The sequence below is a fragment of the Cynoglossus semilaevis genome, chromosome 5 (assembly GCF_000523025.1).
Source record: "Cynoglossus semilaevis isolate Cse_v1.0 chromosome 5, Cse_v1.0, whole genome shotgun sequence".
In the NCBI taxonomy this organism is placed as follows: domain Eukaryota; kingdom Metazoa; phylum Chordata; class Actinopteri; order Pleuronectiformes; family Cynoglossidae; genus Cynoglossus; species Cynoglossus semilaevis.
Genome location: NC_024311.1, coordinates 57,341 through 73,534, shown reverse-complemented (window position 1 = coordinate 73,534; position 16,194 = coordinate 57,341). Strand labels below are relative to the sequence as shown.

The following is a 16,194-nucleotide window of genomic DNA, read 5'->3' as shown; positions in this document are numbered from 1 at the left end:
AGAAAACCTGCCATCATAAATCCAAATAGGTACAAATCTTCCACATCCTCCACGGAAAGCGAGGTCAGGCACACGATCTTCCAACTGTTCCAGGAATCCAACGTGTACCCGGCCGGGAAGGTTCCGTCAGGGCAGCCGGGTTCTCCTTTACCCATTTTCATGGTTGAGAAAATATGATCAATTGCGTTGAGAGACCAGTTGACCAGATCCATCATTTTGGTTTTGGAGGAAAATGCAGAGAGAGGCTCCGAGATAGTTTGACAGAGACGGTACAAGACATAGAGCAGTAGCAGGGCAGATAAGGGCAGGAAGGGAGGAAGGGAGCAAGGGAAAAAGCGTCCGCCTTCTTCGAGAGCAAGTGTGAAAGACACAATCTCTGTTGTTTCTGTAACAGTCTGTCTGTCTTGGTCTCTTTTTAGGTCTAGGCTGACTCTGTGGGACTTCTAAGGGCAAATCATTAACAGGTAGCAGAAGACTGCGAAGCAGCACGCGCCGTATGCATTCTCCTGTTTGGGGTTGAACTCTGTAAACAGGTCCGTCTCCCATCTTTTCAACCACTCGGTGAACCTTTTTCTCCCAATAAGCTCTAAGTTTGCCCGGACCGCGAGCACACGATCTCCAGGCTGCAGCGTAATACCTTTAACATGCTGATCATAAGACTTCTTTCCCTTAGCTGAATGTTTTCCACTGTTTTCTGAAGCAATTCTGTAGGCTTCCTGCATGCGTGAAGCCCATTTCTTTGCATACTCTTGCCTGGACTGTGACTTCTCTTCAGATTTCAAGTCAAAGAGTAGATCTACAGGCAATCGTAGAGCTCTACCATAAAGAAGAAAAAATTGTGAATAGCCTGTTCCCTCATGTCTTGTACAGTTGTATGTGTGGACAATGTGAGGTAGGTGATCCTTCCACTCTGTTTTTTTCTCCTCCTGCAGAGTGCGCAGCATCTGTAACAGTGTCCTGTTGAGGCGCTCGACAGGATTCCCCTGTGTAGGGAGTGGTTCGTGAGTGGGAAATTCCTGCGAGCTGCTGGAGTCTCTGGAAGAGACTGTTTTCAAACTCCCGGCCCTGATCATGATGTAGCTTTTCAGGGTACCCAAAGCGAGGGATAAAGTCATAGAAGATTTTCGCAGCGGCTGTTCTGCCAGATTTGTTTTTGTGGCGTAAGCTTGACCAAACTGAGTAAAGTGATCTACCAGGACTAAAATGTACTCATAACCACCTTTACTCTGTTCCAAATGTAAATAATCAATTGAGATGAGCTCAAATGGGGCACTGTGTCATGATGACAGTCATGACTGTCGTTCCCTGTGTTTCCCTTTGTTTTCCACTGTTCTTGTGTTGTGCACTTGTCTCTGTCTGTGTGGTGGGCGTGGCACATTTCCCTGATCCTGCCTGGATAATCACTGAAGCACACCTGCCATTCCTCAGCAACTGCCTTCAATCAACCCATCACTCTGACTGCATAAAAACCCTGGCCTTTCTCCCACCCGTCGTCATATCGTTTGTTCACCCACTGTGGTCCACCTCCTGCTACCTGCTTGCCTGCTCTCCACCAGCCATATCCGGACAGCCTACACTCTGTACCTCCTCCATCTCATTCTCGGACCCTCTCCTTCCCCTTTGTCTCCCACAGCAAAATAAATCCTTATTTCTCACTCAACGTCGTCTGAGCCTACATTTTGGGTCATTACCGGTTTAAATCGTGACAGAACGATCTGACCAGGACTTTGACCCAGCTGTCTCGGATGAGTTTCTTCAAGCCTCCCCGGATCTCCGCCAAGCCCTTGCATTCCAAGGAACCAACATGACCGTGTGCTCTGAGAAGTCGTGGAGACTTTGAGAGGTCTGACCGTTACTATGTCTAGAATTGAGAGTCAGTTCAGTGCTGCCCCATTCCTATCAGTTCCAACTAGTTCCAGTCCCTCCGTTCCTGGTCCACCTCCTGTGATGCCGTCTTATCTGCCCAGAGAGCCTTACGTCCCAGCACCTGAATGTTATGATGGTGATCTGGGGACTTGTCAATCTTTTTTGCTGCAATGCTATCTTGTTTTTGATTTACAGCCGCAGACATACGCTACGGACAAGTCAAAGATTGCTTTCATCGTCGGGTTGCTAACTGGGAGGGCTAGAGCTTGGGGTGCAGCTGTTTGGAATGACTCTCCACGGATTAACTCCTCCTATGCCAGTTTTGTGGCAGAGATGAAGAAAGTTTTTGACCACCCTGTTAAAGGTAAAGATGCCAGTCAGCGTCTACTGTCCCTTCGCCAAGGTGCCCGCAGTGTAGCGGAGTATTCAGTTGATTTCAGAACATTGGCAGCAGAGTCAGGCTGGAATGATAAGTCACTTCAGGGGGTTTTTCGGAAGTGGTTAAGCAAAGCATTGAAGGATTGGCTGTCAGATTAGTCGGACAGCTTGGATAGCTTAATTTCCAGGAGAGTGTGCAGAGAAAGAGATTAGCGAAGAAGAGATGGGACAGTGACAGAACAGAAGAGAACAGACTGGAGTACAAAGAGAGGACAAGGGAGGTGAAGAGGGAAGTGGCCAAGGCCAAACAAAAGGCATATGAGGAGTTGTATGAGAGTTTGGAAACAAAGGAAGGAGAAAAGGAGTTGTATAGATTGGCGAGACAGAGAAATCAAGCTGGGAAGGATGTGCAGCAGGTGAGGTTGATTATGGACAGAGAGGGGAATGTGATCACAAGTGAGGAAAGTCTGCTGAGAAGATGGAAGGAGTACTTTGAGGAGGTGAAAATGAAAACATAGGATTGAGGAGCCAGAAACTATTAGGAAGAAGGTAGATCAGATTAGATCACATTAGGATGAAGTAAGAAAAGCCCTAAAGAGGATGAAGAGTGGAAAGTCAGTTGGTCCCGATGACATACCAGTGGAAGTGCTTAGGGGAAGTGGCGGTAGATTTGACTAGGTTTTTCATACCAGTGGAAGAGACTGACAAGATGCCTGATGAGTGGAGAAAAAGTGTTCTGGTGCCAATTTATAAGAAGGCTGATGTGCGGAGTTGTAACAACTACAGAGGAATAAAGTTGATGAGCCATACAATATAGATTTGGCAAAGAGTAGTTGAAGCAAGGTTGAGGCAGGAAGTGGAGATTTGTGAACAACAGTATGGTTTCATGCCTAGAAAGAGTTGCACAGATGCAATATTTGCCTTGAGGATGCTGATGGAGAAGTACAGAGAAGGTCAGAAGGAGCTACATTGTGTATTTGTAGATTTAGAAAAGGCATATGACAAAGTGCCAAGGGAGGAATTGTGGTTTTGTATGAGGAAGTCAGGAGTGGCAGAGAAGTATGTTAGTTTGGTGCAGGACATGTATGAGAATAGTACAACAGTGGTGAGGGGTGCTGTTGGAATTAACAGCTTCCTATTAGAATCTGTCATTACAAACCACATACAATAGTTATTGTAATCTGTATCATACATTTGTAGCCATTGCCCACCCATAAAGATGATATGACACCCCATTTTTGTGGAACCATTCATATAGTCAAAATAAAACATCAAAAACCACCCATTGTTCTCTCAATCTATTTATTTATTCGAACATTATTGCCAGAAGAAGAAAAAAAAAACAGTATACAGTATTACAGTATAGAAAACAAAATTAAGGAAAACACTTTGGCATCAAAGCAATTAAAAGTAATAAGTAATTATTTGTCAGCATTAATCTCTGGTGTTGTTACATGGTGTTTATTGAGTTAGTGGTACAGATATGTCAAATGATGTGCTAAAAGCTCAAAGAAAAAAAGAGTTTTTTTTATAATAAATTAAGTTAACTGCTTTCATGGTACTACGTAACTCTGGTTACAACCTTTTGTTTTTTATGTTGACATTTGTTGACATTTTTGGTCTTTTTGTCTAATCTCGCATCTTTTTTGTTCTCTTCTCATCACTTTCATTGCTGACAACACAGAGCAGCAAAAGCAAAAAAAAACAAAACAAAACAAAAAGCGATTGATTCTTTTTTTACTGCACTATATATATATATTATGAGTAATCATTTTAATAATTTTTCTGTGCACCCAGCACCTTGTTCAACTGTAATAAATTGTTATTACAGTGATCTTTGCAATATGTTATTGAAAAACACATTAGTTAATGTTGTTAGTTCTTAGCTGAATTCGTTCCATGAAGTCAGCATGCCTGCCTCGCAGGGAGAGAGCCCCTGTCAATTCGCTGAGGAATGACATACTTGGATGTACTTGGTGACTCAAGGGTGCAGCCTGTTGCAGCAGATCTGCTGTTAACACAGACATTTCCCAAATGTGGGATCATTAAAGCTCAAATTGTGTAATATTATTTTTTTATTCAATGCTTCTTTGAGTGTAGGTAAGCTACGGACTAGAGTTTCTAAAGACATCTGGCCTGATTTCCAATGTTACTTTCACATATAATCTAAAACATCAGGCTATTCACTCACAGTGCACAGGCACAAGAGAATATTACAACTTTAACAATCTGACAATACATGTTCTTCAAATTGGCTGTTAAAAAATGAAATTGCAGCACAAGTGGCTGGCCAGGAGATATACTAAAAAAGCTCACTCAACCTAGCCAAGATCTAGATCACGTGTCAAACTCAAGGCCTGGAGGCCAAATGCGGCCCACCAAGCAGTTTTGTGTGGCCCGAGGGAGCTTAAAAAGCATTTATTAAAGTCCACGCAGCAAAGTTTCTTAACCTGAGAAGTTAAACGTTTTTTTATCACACAGCAATGAACAATATTTGTAGCTTGAATAAATAATAATCAATTGCAGAAAGATGTATTAGTCTTTTATGAAGGAGTTGCATCTATACCAGCCGTCCCCAACCTTTTTTGTTTCAAGGACTGGTCAGCCAGTATCACCCATTACTACAGACCGGTACAAAGGTGCTGAGCATTGAAGGATCATTACACTTTCAAAATAAAACAGCTTTTAGTCTCTATTCTCTTTGTATTAGAGTCTGAATAACATACACTTTCAAAATAAAACAGCTTTTAGTCTGTATTCTCTTTGTATTAGAGTCTGAATGACATACTATTTTAAAAATATTGCCAGATTATCGTTGAATAAAGAAAGTAAATGGATATGACTGGATTTTCTTTGAATGAAGTAAATTAGTAAAAATTAGGTAATTGTTTTCACTGTGTCCCACTTCAGGCCAGTACCAAATGACCTATGGACTGGTGCTGGTCTGCAGACCAGTGGTTGGGGACCCTTGATGTATACAGTCTTCCATTTACATCCGGCCCTTTAAGGGGAACTGTATTGGTGTTGTTGCCCCTGGTGAAAACACTCTTGCTCTAGACGATGACTTTTTTTGCCATTTAAGTAGGTTCTCTCATTAAGGTCATTTATCATAAGAAGTGTAGATATAGGCCTCTTGTTTTTAAATTGCAATTATTCCTTCTGTAATATTTTTGTGGTGACATACAAAACTAGTATGGTGTGGTCAAGCAATTTAATATCTAGTAGTTTTTTTTTACTATGGCTGTTATTAGGGTGGCGCGTTGGCCCAGAGGCAATGTCTTTGTCATTGGTGTGGAACCCCAGGCTTCTCCTCCTGGGCAAGATCGAATCCCGGTTAGGGCAGTTGGCGCCTTCCAGTGGACTCACCACCCACAGGAAGCTTCGCGAGGGGCTGGGACAGTGCAATGTGATTTGGGTGGCGGTCGTGGAGACTACTGCCCCCGTGACCCGGTAATGGATAAGCGGATAAAAATTGATGGATGGATGAGTCTTATTAGGTTAAATCAGTAAGAAAAACACATTACTTTTAATAGGGCAGGATAATGCTAAATGTAGACTAAATGCAAAATTTACCACTTTTGAAAGTTAAGAGATTGTTATCTAAGGGAATTTTGAAGCAATCACTACAAAATTTAGGGATAAATCATCAGACCTGTAAAAAATATGCAGTGCAACGATTTTGATGTTGGTTTCTGGGTTTTTTTTTTTTCATTTCATTTTTAAAACCAGTTACCATGTGAGGGTCTTGAGCGTGGCTGTGATGGGCTCTGGTTGGTTAAAAATGGTGAACTGCTGTCCTTGTGTCGGTTTTCCTGCAATGCTAGTCTTTTGCCCTTTTCCTCCTTCATAAAAAGCTCAACCATTAGGACCCTCTCCTTGTGGAGCTGAAGGCTGATGTCCTTTGGAATACCAGGGATCAGCCAGTCTACAAAGTCACTCATAAGCATCACCACATTCTGCAGAGGATAGAGAGAGCACAACATACAAGATTCCAGTTATAAATCACATTAAAATATGATATTTAAGCCATAAAAATAAAACATTAAACCTATATGACACATGGGGCTTATCAGTGAGTGAAGTGACAACAGAGAGTAGTGTTGTCTTAAGGCAAAACGCTTCGAAATATTCAAACAACAAAATGTACAGCCTGTCAAGTTACTTAGTAAGTAAATAAATAAGTATGTAGACAGGTGCAAAGGAATACATGGTTGATAATGGATAGATGGATGGATAGTATGCAAACCAATGAATTTATCGTGTAAAATGGTTTTAAATGTGGTTTAATCAACATTGATGTTGTGATGATGTTTTTGGAGTTTGCACCTGCATACCTCTTCTATGCTCTTCTGTTTGAAATGTTAAATCACTGTCTTCCAAATCACAATTAAAACAGATTTAAGAATACATACATTATATTAACCATTAACCAACATACATTAACCATCTCATATGAATATACATATTCCTTGCAACAAAAGCCAAGGACGACTCAAGAATCACTCGCTCGACAACTGTCTGACAATATTGCCATGTTACCCCGTTTTGTGTCCCTAGATCTTTCTTCTTGCTAATTTATAATGTATTTAAGTCTGGACTTGTCTTGCAGTTGCGTCTAGCCCACTAAATAACTTATACATAAAATCACACTTAGTAATCCTCCTGTGACCAGAGAAGTGTTTTACTCAACACCACAAACCCTGCAGGTCATACAGATGAAGCAACCGTGAATGTATCCACGAATTGTGAAAGGAGCTCGCCATAGATTGCCCTATGTGCGTGGGTAATGGAATCCCCCGATGAGACCCCATGACTATAAACAATAGAATATGAACCAGACAAAATAGATAAAATATTTAAAAACTATTACAAAAGCTTATACACACAGCTGGACTCAGCAGACAAAAACTTGATAAGACACTTCCCAAATTCACTAGATTTACCATCAATAGGAAAGAAGCAAAATGAAATACAAATCAATTCAGAAAAAGCAATCAATAGGTTAAAAATGAAAAAAAAAACACCGGGAACTGATGGCTTCCCAGTGAAATTGTATAAAATCTTTAAGAACAAACTAAGCCCAATGCTACTAAACTCATTTAATGAAACCCTGAAAAGAGGCAAGATCCCCCTTTTGCGGAAAAAGCAATAATTGCAATAATACCCAGAGAAGGACAAGACAAAGAATTTTGTGAAAACTATAGACCTATATCAATTTTAAACTGCGACTGTAAGATAACAGTAACAGGCAAAAATAGGCCAAGCTGACGTGGAAATAACAGGAAGACGCCTAGAATAACAGAAAGACTGGAGAAAGGCACAGGCAAAAACAGGTCAAGATGACCTGGGTAAATGAACATGTTTATCCGGTTACTAACCAAATGTGAGCCAAATGTTATGTAACACCATGTTGTTCTAGCAAAAAGACCGGAGACCTTTATGCTAGACTTAATTAACAAAGACCAATCAGGCTTTACCAAGGAATGCCAAATGCATGACAATATAAGGAGGACATTACATATAATAGATGTTCAAAGTCCTGGATGCCGAAAAAGCTTTTGACAATGTCGGTTGGAAATTCTTATATCTTTGCTTTGAAAAATTTGGCTTTAATACAGATTTAGTAAAAATAATCAAAACGCTCTATAACCAAATGTGGACAATATAAACGGCAACCTTTTAAACTGGTTCAAGCTGCAAAGATCCACCAGACGGGGTGCCGTCTGTCACCAACACTTTTTGCAATGTTCTTTGAGCCCTTGGCTTAGGAATTACAAGAGGACATAGACAAAGAAGGCATAGAGATGAGATATACCGAACATAAAATTGGGCTTTTTGTGACAACGTTTTGATCAATCTGAAGCGACCAATTGTGTCCCCAAACGTATGAAAAGATTGGATTCATAATCTCATTTGTCAGGTTATAAACTCAATGTAAGAAAAACACAGGCCCTATCTATAAACTGTACCCCAATCCAGACTATTAAACGGATGTTTAATTTTAGGTGGCACACTAAATCAATAAAATACTTGGGAGTATCTATCACCATAAACCTAACAAAACTGTATGAATCAAATTATATGGGACTAAACCAGAAGATTCAGAAGGACATGGATAGATGCGGCCCCAATGTAATTTGAGTTTGAGAACCCTGTGCGGAGGCTTAGTCATGTCTTGGGGACTGTCATACACCAGACCTCTCCTGTTCACCTGCTGCTTTCTGGCAATGACTATGAAACAATCCAGTTCCACAACCTGTCTTCCTGCCAACCACTCATCCTGGGGTATCTGTGGCATCTGACCTGTCCAGGATGCCACCTGAGTATCGCGATTCTGCCAGGTCTTCAGCAAAGCCAAGACCATGTCTCTAGCCCCACACCATCCATATGACAGTGTCTTAGACCCTTCTGCCTGGTACTTCATCTCCCAGGGGGCGCCTGTACTGTCAGAACCCAAGAGATACAATGGAAACATACATCGGTGACTCTTTGGCCACAGGCATTATTCCTGCATTGTCATCTCGGGATGGGGCGGGGCTTTTCTTCATGACAAAGAAAGACAAAACACTGAGACCCTGCATTGACTACAGAGTACTGAATGACATGACTAGGAATAATCATTACCTGCTGCCACATATATCCTCTGCCTTTGAACTGCTGCAGGGGGCCACCATTTTTACTACTTGATCTGTGCAATGCCCATTACCTGGTATATCCTCTGCCTTTGAACTGCTGCAGGTGGGCCACCATTTTTACCACTTGATCTGTGCAATGCCCATTAACTGGTCTGCATCAGAAAAGGAGATGAGTGGAAAACAGCCTTCAACACCCCAACCAGCCACTACGAGTACCTAGTAATGCCATTTGGTCTGGTCAATACCCCTGCTGTCTTCCAGACATTAATAAATGACGTGTTTAGAGATATGCACAACCATTATTATTTTGTTTATCTTGATGACATTCTCATCTTCTCAGTGCAGAGAGCACATTCATTATGTACGGTCTGTCCTCCAGTGCCTACTTGAGAACTCCGTGGATGTGAAAGCAGAGAAATTCTCTGTGTCTTTCTTGGGAAGCAATGTGGTTCAAGGCCACATTCTGATTGACCAGGCCAAAGTCTCTGTCTCTGTCTCTCTCACCTCGTGGCCTGTTCCTGAGAACTGCAGCTTCAGCTTTTCCTGGGGTTTGCCAACTTTCAGCTCTCCTCTCACTGCCCTGACCTCTCGTGGTCTCCTTTAGCCGAGGTGGCCTCCCAGACCCTCAAGGATCGATTCACCTCCTCACCCATACTCCACATGCCTGACCCAGAATGTCAGTGTGTGGTTGAGGTGGATGCCTCTGAAGTGGGGGTTGGGGATGTCTTGTCTCAGCACTTAAGTTCTGACCAAAAGCTCCATTTCTGTGCATTCTCTCACCGCCCGTCCATTGCTGAGATAAATCATAACATTGGAAACAGAGTTGTTGGTGGTTGATGTTAGTGCACATTGGTTAGAGGGGGGGACTCTTTTCTGGTATGGACTGACCACAATTTGATCTTATTTTAATTTCACCCTCTCTTGTTGTCTGAGGTCCCACAATGCCTGAAGCCCTGTCTCGTCTGTTTTAGAGAACAAAGGGAGCTGCTGACAGACCCGAGTCCATCCTCCTAGCACCCTGCATGGTTGCCACACTTACCTGGGACATTGAAGAGAGGGTCAACACGGCCATGAATAGACAGCCATGTCACAGTTCTTGTCCGTCCAACTGTCTTTTCATCTCTCCAGACTTGAGCTTAGATGTGCTGCCAGGGTCTCACTCCACCAAGTTCTCCTGTCATCCTGGGGTCCAGCAAACACAGAACGCTCTCCTCCAACGTTTGGCCTACCTTCCAGGACGATGTCCAGGAGTTTGTTAGAACCCGTCCTATCTGCAATCAACAAAAATCTCCCCAGCCATCTCCTGCTGGGCTGCTTCAACCTTTGGCCACACCTCACCGCCAATGGTCCCACATATCCCTGGACTTAATTACTGACACTCACACTGTCATCTTTACCGTTCTGGACCACTTCAGCAAGATGGGCCATTTTGTGGCTCTAGCCAAGTTTCCTACAGCTTCCGACAGAGAGCCCATTTGGTTTTGCTCCATATATTCCGCCTGCATGGTCTCCCTGTTGATGTGATATCAGACCGTGGTCCCAATTGGCTTCTGTGTTTTGGAAAGGGTTTTGTAATCTGCAGGAAGCCACTGTCAGTCTGTCCTTCGAGTTCCACCCCCCAGACTAATAGACAAACTGAGCTGGCTCCATGAGCCCCTGTTCCTGGTCATCACAACTATGTGGGTCGAATACACTCACAATTCCCTGGTCTGCCCCGCCACTAGTCTCACATTTTTAGTGTGCTTGTGGTTATCAACCACCACTATTCCCAGACCAGGAGAGGGAGGCTTCCTGCCCATCCTCAAAGGCCTTCATCCGCTGTTGCCACAGGACGTGGCTCCGGGGCTCACTCCTATTGACTACAGCTCAGCGTTCAACACTCACCCGGATACTGAACACCACACAACTGGTGAAAAATGCTCAGCAAAGACTGTACTTCCTGAGGAGGCTGAGGAGGTTTGGGATGTCCCAAAAAATCCTCTGCAACTTCTAGAGCTGCGTTGTTGAGTCCATCCTCACCAGCTGCATCACAGTGTAGTACAACAGCACCGCCATCATGGACCGCAAATGCCTGCAGAGAGTGGTCAGGACTGCATCCAAAATCATTGGAACTCCCCTGCCCTCGTTGCAGTGCATCCACCAGCGCAGAGCTCTCCGGGCGACTGCGTCGATTCTAAAAGACCCCACCCACCCCCAGCTTCATTGGGCCATTCACCATCAAGAAGGTCATCAACCCAGCAGCAGTCCAATTGAAGTTTCCAAGTTCTATGGGTGTACACCCAACCTTTCATGTCTCCAAGGTCAAAGTCACCACTCCCTGGCCACAACTCATCAACGGCGGTCTAATGTTTACAGTGCATCACGTGATTTGCTCTCAAAGGTGGGTGTAGATGCTTCTAGTACCTGGTGGACTGCGTCAAAAGGAGAGGTCCATATGCCTCCATATATGTCGCCATATTTTGGATGTCAATCTTACGGTGGAGTTTCATCATTAACTCCCACTTTATTAGCTGTTACTTTCTCTTGTTCCTTCTTTTTTACCACCTCTACAGTATCCTCAGGGTGTCTTTTTTTCAAAATTGTAATTTGTGATCTTCAGCTTGTCCTCTACAGTATCCTCAGGGTGTCTTTTTTGATCTTCAGCTTGTCTAATAAACTACAGAAGTAAGTGTGGTGTAATGTACCTGAAAGACGATGACAAAAGCAAGTCGAGCTGCAAGAACAGCCCAGAATTCTTTAGAAAGCTCATACGGTGTGCTGGACCATGGAGGCTCTCTGTAGTCCTTATATCTAAACAAAAAGAGAAATGGGACAACATAGAAGTATTGTTTAATTCAGAAATCTCCACTGTTATCACCAACTGTAACCGTTCCGCTTAAGCACATAGAAGTATTGTTTAATTCAGAAATGTCCAATGTTATCACCAACTGTAACTGTAAACTTTGGGTCTTCAAAGTTGTGCAGCTTACCTGCAGATTTCCACTTTGTAGCCATGGTAGTGTGATTGATTGGGTTCTTTGTCAGGTTGGAAGTCGCTGACATTAAAATACGCTAGACTGTGATTGATAAACCCATGCATTGTGCCATCATTGCTGTACATGTACTGGTAGACAAGTCGTGGAATGAAGTCAGAAGTGAAGGAGATGACGAAGGCCTTAAAAAAGTGAATAATATGCAAGTCATTTTAAGGCCAAACCAAAACTTAATCAAACCACAAAAATCTACAACTGGATGTTTATTAAATGATACACGTATGGTCAAAATGGTGATCCATCATTAACATCACTCTTATAGTCAATTTCTCATAAACCTACCTGCAAACTGTCCTAAAAGTAGCTTTCAAGTGATCTACACCACATGTGTCAAATTCAAGGCCTGCAGACCAAATTCGGCATAAGTTGAAAGGGTTGTTTTAAAGGTCTACGGTAAAATGATTAATTATTATTAATTATTTGATGTGTGTGCAGCATATGCATGGCAAGTTAATTACAATTGCAATTACTCTCATTCCAGACGAAATCAGGTGTACATTTGTGTATGTTAGGTTACGACCACAACCTACATCACCCATAATGCATGTCAATGTTGTGTCCTGGGTAAGTAATACACTTAACTTAACTTAATTGGAGAAAGATTTTGGTAAAACCTACTGTTAAGCATGAGCATATCAATCTTTTAAAAGAACAGAGGTAATAATATACAAACTCCAGCTTATTTGTCTTTGAGGTCCTTTGTTTAACAGAACCTGTGAAACTGCAGACAGCTTAAGGTACCGGTAAGTAAAATATCTATATAAATATCTGCTCAACAAATTGACCTACAGCTGCCAACACTACAAGATAAGCCTGTTGTGATGTTTTAATGTTATGATCAAATGTTATGCTGTGATATGTTGTAATGCCGCATTCTTTCTTAATTGTATAGTAAGTGTTTTGTATTGTATTGTATTGTATGTATTGTATGTGTGTGTGCTTTCTGCCTTCTTACATCATGGCCAGGGGACTACAGATGAAAACTAGCCTTCTGGCTAACTCTGGCTTTTTTAACAATGTGTAATCATGTGTTTTATGAAATTGCACTGTGCCCTTTTAAATAAACTAAAACTAAAAAAAAAAAACAAAACTAAAACTAAAGACTGTATTGGAAGACTGTAAAGTTTTGCCAGACTTACATTAACAATGACGGCTACTTTGCTGAGTCCTCTGAGGAGTTTATACCAGATCCCTAGAAAATTCGGAAAAAACAAAGTTTGTTAGCAATCACAACAAAACACTTTACAGTAAGTGACCTAATCAGTGCACATTGTCAGGGACCGCAACTCAAGCAACCACCAATATTTTGTTAAAAATGCTAATTAAAACAAACAAACAAAAAAGATAAAGACAAAGATAATCTATTCAAGGCTTGGACTATAGACCTTTCTTTTTTAAGTTTGCCTGTTCTTCCCTCACATTCAAACCTAAGGTGTAGTAACCATAACCATGTAAATGGTTATCCTGGCCCTTTAAGCAGCAGTCCCTAACCTTTTCGGATGGTACCAACCGCAATTGCGGACCAGTTGTATGATTATCATTAAGGATTATTTTAATTTCAACATAAAACACTTTTTAGACTTCTGTTAGTATTGGAGTCTTAATGATAATTACATAAAAGATTGCCAGAATATCGTTTAATGAAGAAAGTAAATAATGAGTGGATTCTTTTTTAATTGAGTAAATTAGTAAAAATAAAAATTTTGTCCCACAAGTTCTCAAATTTGCATTAGACACCCAGCCAGATCCCAGATCTCGCACATTTAGTGTCCGAACACCAAGTGGTTTTTTAATTTCATTAAATGTAACCCTTATTACGGCTCCCAAAAGAGTGAACACTGTAGTAAAAGTCGGAACATATATTTGGAAATTACGGTTTTAGGCCACAGTCACGGCACCATCTTTTGTAGTCGGCTACAGCCAAGTATTTGAAAGAAAACAGTTGGTACTTCTTCATAAATCCACATCCATAATTCCGGAAAAAGCCCCTGCTGTTGAACACTGGTACTGCCGCATGAATGTCATTTCAAAGCGGGTTGAAATTTATATATAACCACATAAATATATATAAAATATATATAATACATATATATTATATACATATACATATATATTATATGTATATTCCGTCAAATAGAGGATCATTGTATTTGGTAAGAATTTGGTATGAAATAAAATAAAAATAAAATTAATAAATAGTAAAATTGCATCCTGAAAAGAAAAGCAAATCATATCGTATCATGGGTTAAGTGTATTGTTACATCCCTAATTAAATGCTTTCATTTAAACATGGTTTTGCTTTATTTATAGTTGGGAAGGAGGGGTTTGATCAATGGATGCGAATACTAAACCCCCCCCCCCAAAAAAAAACAACAAGAAAATACTGCACATGTTCTGACTTTATCATTTCGATTAATTGGACGAAAGCCTACCTATGTCTTTGGCTCGGACTGCAATAGGTCTACGCAGCTCCATAACAAACTTCTTCGCATCAAGGCGGATCTCGATGATGTTATTCAGGAGAGCAAAGAGTGGGGCCAAAGGAAAAGAGGCAACGAAAAGTGTCACCATTCCAAACTGGATAACTATAAGAAATGATAAGGAGATAAAAAGCACATATAATGAATAGTATTTTGATTTTTTTTTTCTAGATGAATAGAAAAATAAATAAATAAACAAATCATCTAGAAGAGGAACAAGTGAATTTCCCCTTTGAGGAAGATTAGTCGCTTAGTTTAAGGCGAAAAGCCACAGTTTAAAGTGTTTGCATGGAATGGAGAATACAAACAAACGACCAAAAAATAACTGCCCCCCCCAAAAAAAAGACATAAGGGGGCACACCTACACCGCATTAAGAGGTTTGTGGCTAAACATGTATTGGACCACATATTTTGGGTTTTTACAACAAACTGCTGCCACTTTGATAAAGGTTTTTATTAGGACTGTCTGTTAGGATTGTCCTACTGTCCATTGACGTGTTGTCGCCCTATAACATAGTCAATATAAAATTTTCATGGACTGCAGAAGCCTAAAAGACCATCTGAACTAACCAGTACTTCGCCTTCTTCACTGGGTGCAAGACAGTAAATAAGTCTGGCTGACACAACTGTAAAATGGACGGTGAGAAACTACTGACTAATTAATAATAATTTTGAGGTCAACTGATCAACCAAGGTTTTCGAGGATGACAGGCTGCACAAGCCATTGTTAAAATACACTAGATGCAGTAATCTCTAAAATCCACCAAAATGTACACAGCTGTTACATTTATTGGTAGGATTCGAGTTATATTTTGCATGCATGATGTTGAAGATTTTTCCATATGATTAATTCTATCATTTACATATGGTAATACATGTCAGAAACCTGCTTTGTGCATGCTTATGGTAATACATGTCAGAAACCTGCTTTCTGTATGCTTTTTTGTTTTTCTGTTCCATAATAATAATAATAAAAAATCCATTGACAGCCCTAGTGTTCAGATAAAAAGTTGAAAGAAAGTAATTCATTCAGTCCCCCAAATGAGAGACACCACAAAAGGGTAAATAAAATTATTTTAAACAAAGCTTATATTGATGTTATATCCAGGTGTTTAGACTTACTCATTTCCATGTATTCAGGGCCGAGGCCAACAAATGGACCCAGGATGTGATCTTTCTCATGCCTCTGCAGGGTTTTGTTAAGCTCTTCTGCTTGCTTTGTGGCAGATTCTGTTTTCCTCCTCCGTAAGAGTTTTTTTAATTTTCTGCAAAAGTGATAAAAAAAACAAAACATGGCAACTCTTCAATTTGGTACAACATGACATTGTTTTTTCAAATCACTTGATTTGGGTCTAGATGCTCGTGTATTGATTTGGTATGGCAGTGTTTCTTTCATGTTATATATCAGTTTATATGAGAATATTTGCATGAACGACTCTTTGTAATGGAAGAGGAACAAAAAACAGATCATGCGAATTGCAGGCTAGTATAGAAATTGCCTGGTTTCCGGACACGCCGTCGACATGCACACCCATAATAGGTGTGCCTTACTTGTTTTTGGTTTGCTAGGGCCTCAATGACTTTCCAAGGTACACTATCATCAGGGTTACTGAGTTACACTCACGGTATGCCGACCTCAAACAGGTTGTTCTGGATTAGCTGCTTGCCCAGCATTGTGATGCACAATTGGATGCAAAGCTCCATCAGGCAACCACCATGTGCACACTGGATTGGAATGAAAAAAATTAGTGCCAAAGGTGACATGACAAAAAAAAAAAGAAAAAAGAAAAAGAAAAGACAGTA

At 41.0% G+C, this 16,194-nt stretch overlaps 1 protein-coding gene across 1 annotated transcript in view; it reads right to left on the bottom strand.

The window, feature by feature from the left end:
* Positions 1-5,673: 5,673 nt before the first annotated feature.
* ano1a (anoctamin 1, calcium activated chloride channel a) overlaps positions 5,674-16,194 on the bottom strand; it is a 54,674-nt gene continuing 44,153 nt past the window's right edge. The window contains exons 21-27 of the mRNA XM_008309854.3: positions 16,016-16,116; positions 15,514-15,656; positions 14,344-14,496; positions 13,051-13,103; positions 11,849-12,033; positions 11,564-11,669; positions 5,674-6,200 (exon numbers count right to left, since the gene is read on the bottom strand). Of these exons, the coding sequence (XP_008308076.1) occupies positions 5,964-6,200; positions 11,564-11,669; positions 11,849-12,033; positions 13,051-13,103; positions 14,344-14,496; positions 15,514-15,656; positions 16,016-16,116 (978 nt within the window). The 3' untranslated portion in view covers positions 5,674-5,963. The remainder of the gene's footprint in view (positions 6,201-11,563; positions 11,670-11,848; positions 12,034-13,050; positions 13,104-14,343; positions 14,497-15,513; positions 15,657-16,015; positions 16,117-16,194) is intronic.